Genomic DNA, 1,385 nt, shown 5'->3' on the forward strand with positions numbered 1-1,385 from the left:
CTGGAAAAAAAAAAAAAGAAATAGATAGGTGAAAATAAAAGAAATGAACCAAATTAAAAGATTTAAATTCAGGTTGTGATAACAATTATGTAACTTCATATATATACCTGTAAATGACTCTTGACATGAGCAATACTTAAACCTTTGATATTCATTAACTGAAGAACCAATTTTGGTGTTGCTCCTATATATATATACACATCTCAAATAAGCAAACATATTAGTAATTAAAAAAAAAAAAGAAACAACAAATATATATAATAACATACAAATTAACTTAACTATGAAGTTAATTAATCATTACCCGAACAAGAGTAAATCAAATTGGAAAAAAATAGATCTATGTTAATGGAATAAAATAACTTACTCTCTTGTCCTCCAAGTCTTTGAACAGCATGAATAAATCGAAGATGAAGATCAGGGGTCCAACGCAACCTTGGCAACTTGGATCTAACGTAAGGTCTTACTGATGTTGATGAACTCTTCTTCTCGTTATTCTCTTCCACTGTGCTGTTGCTTGAACACCCTCCACCACCACCATTGTTGTTCTTGTATTGTTTCTTATAACTACTCTCATCTTCTTCTTCTTCTTCATTATTGGTTTCACTCTCATCTTCACAATAGCCATCATCTTCATTATTATTATCATCATTGCAAGGGCTTCTTGTCTTAGAACATTCTGATCCATGGCTTTCTTCTTCCACCATCTTCATCATCATCAACATCATAGCTTAGCTTAATAGCTACTTAATTGGGTATTATGATATATATGAATAAATAAATCATAATAAAAATTGATGACAATAATTAATAAGACAAGAGGAAATAGTGTTTACTATGTCACTATATGCTAATTATTGGTGGAATCAAACCTCTAATTCTATGAAAGGAATAGTTTGAAATTGTAGACATATAATTAAACAAAAAAGAAAAAAAAAAAAGAAAATTCTCGAACTTTGCTACACTATAGTTTTGGCCACAGAAATCTATGACAACCCATATATACTCATACACCTATGTGATACCCTTGATCTAAAGAATTTTGAGAACACTTTCTCTTCTCTCTCTCTCTCTCTCTCTCTTTGTCTGTCTCTCCTTCTATTGTGTGACTACTCTTTGGGATGATTAAACGAATAATTTTGTTTTCATATAGTAGTACGCATATTGATGTATATATAATTGTATTAAATATGCATGGACATCAAGGAATGGTAGGAATATACTTGATTATTTCATGTGACGACAATCTTATCTTTCCAACTTGATAACAAAATGCTTTTTATTTATTTATTTATTGGAATTATAATAAAGTAGTTCAGATAAATAAACTATGTATATAGATATAGGAATAATATTTGTTTAGTATTATGATGATAGAATGATAG

General features: G+C 29.2%; 1 protein-coding gene across 2 annotated transcripts in view; it reads right to left on the minus strand.

Moving 5' to 3' along the window:
* LOC107639699 (transcription factor LUX) overlaps positions 1–1,160 on the minus strand; it is a 2,487-nt gene extending 1,327 nt beyond the window's left edge. For both annotated transcript variants that reach the window (XM_016343269.2, XM_016343268.2), the window contains exons 1-2: positions 368–1,160; positions 108–184 (exon numbers count right to left, since the gene is read on the minus strand). In XM_016343269.2, coding sequence (XP_016198755.1) covers positions 108–184; positions 368–728 — 438 coding nt within the window. In that variant the 5' untranslated portion in view covers positions 729–1,160. The remainder of the gene's footprint in view (positions 1–107; positions 185–367) is intronic.

The sequence above is a fragment of the Arachis ipaensis genome, chromosome B04, assembly GCF_000816755.2.
Source record: "Arachis ipaensis cultivar K30076 chromosome B04, Araip1.1, whole genome shotgun sequence".
Lineage (NCBI taxonomy): Eukaryota > Viridiplantae > Streptophyta > Magnoliopsida > Fabales > Fabaceae > Arachis > Arachis ipaensis.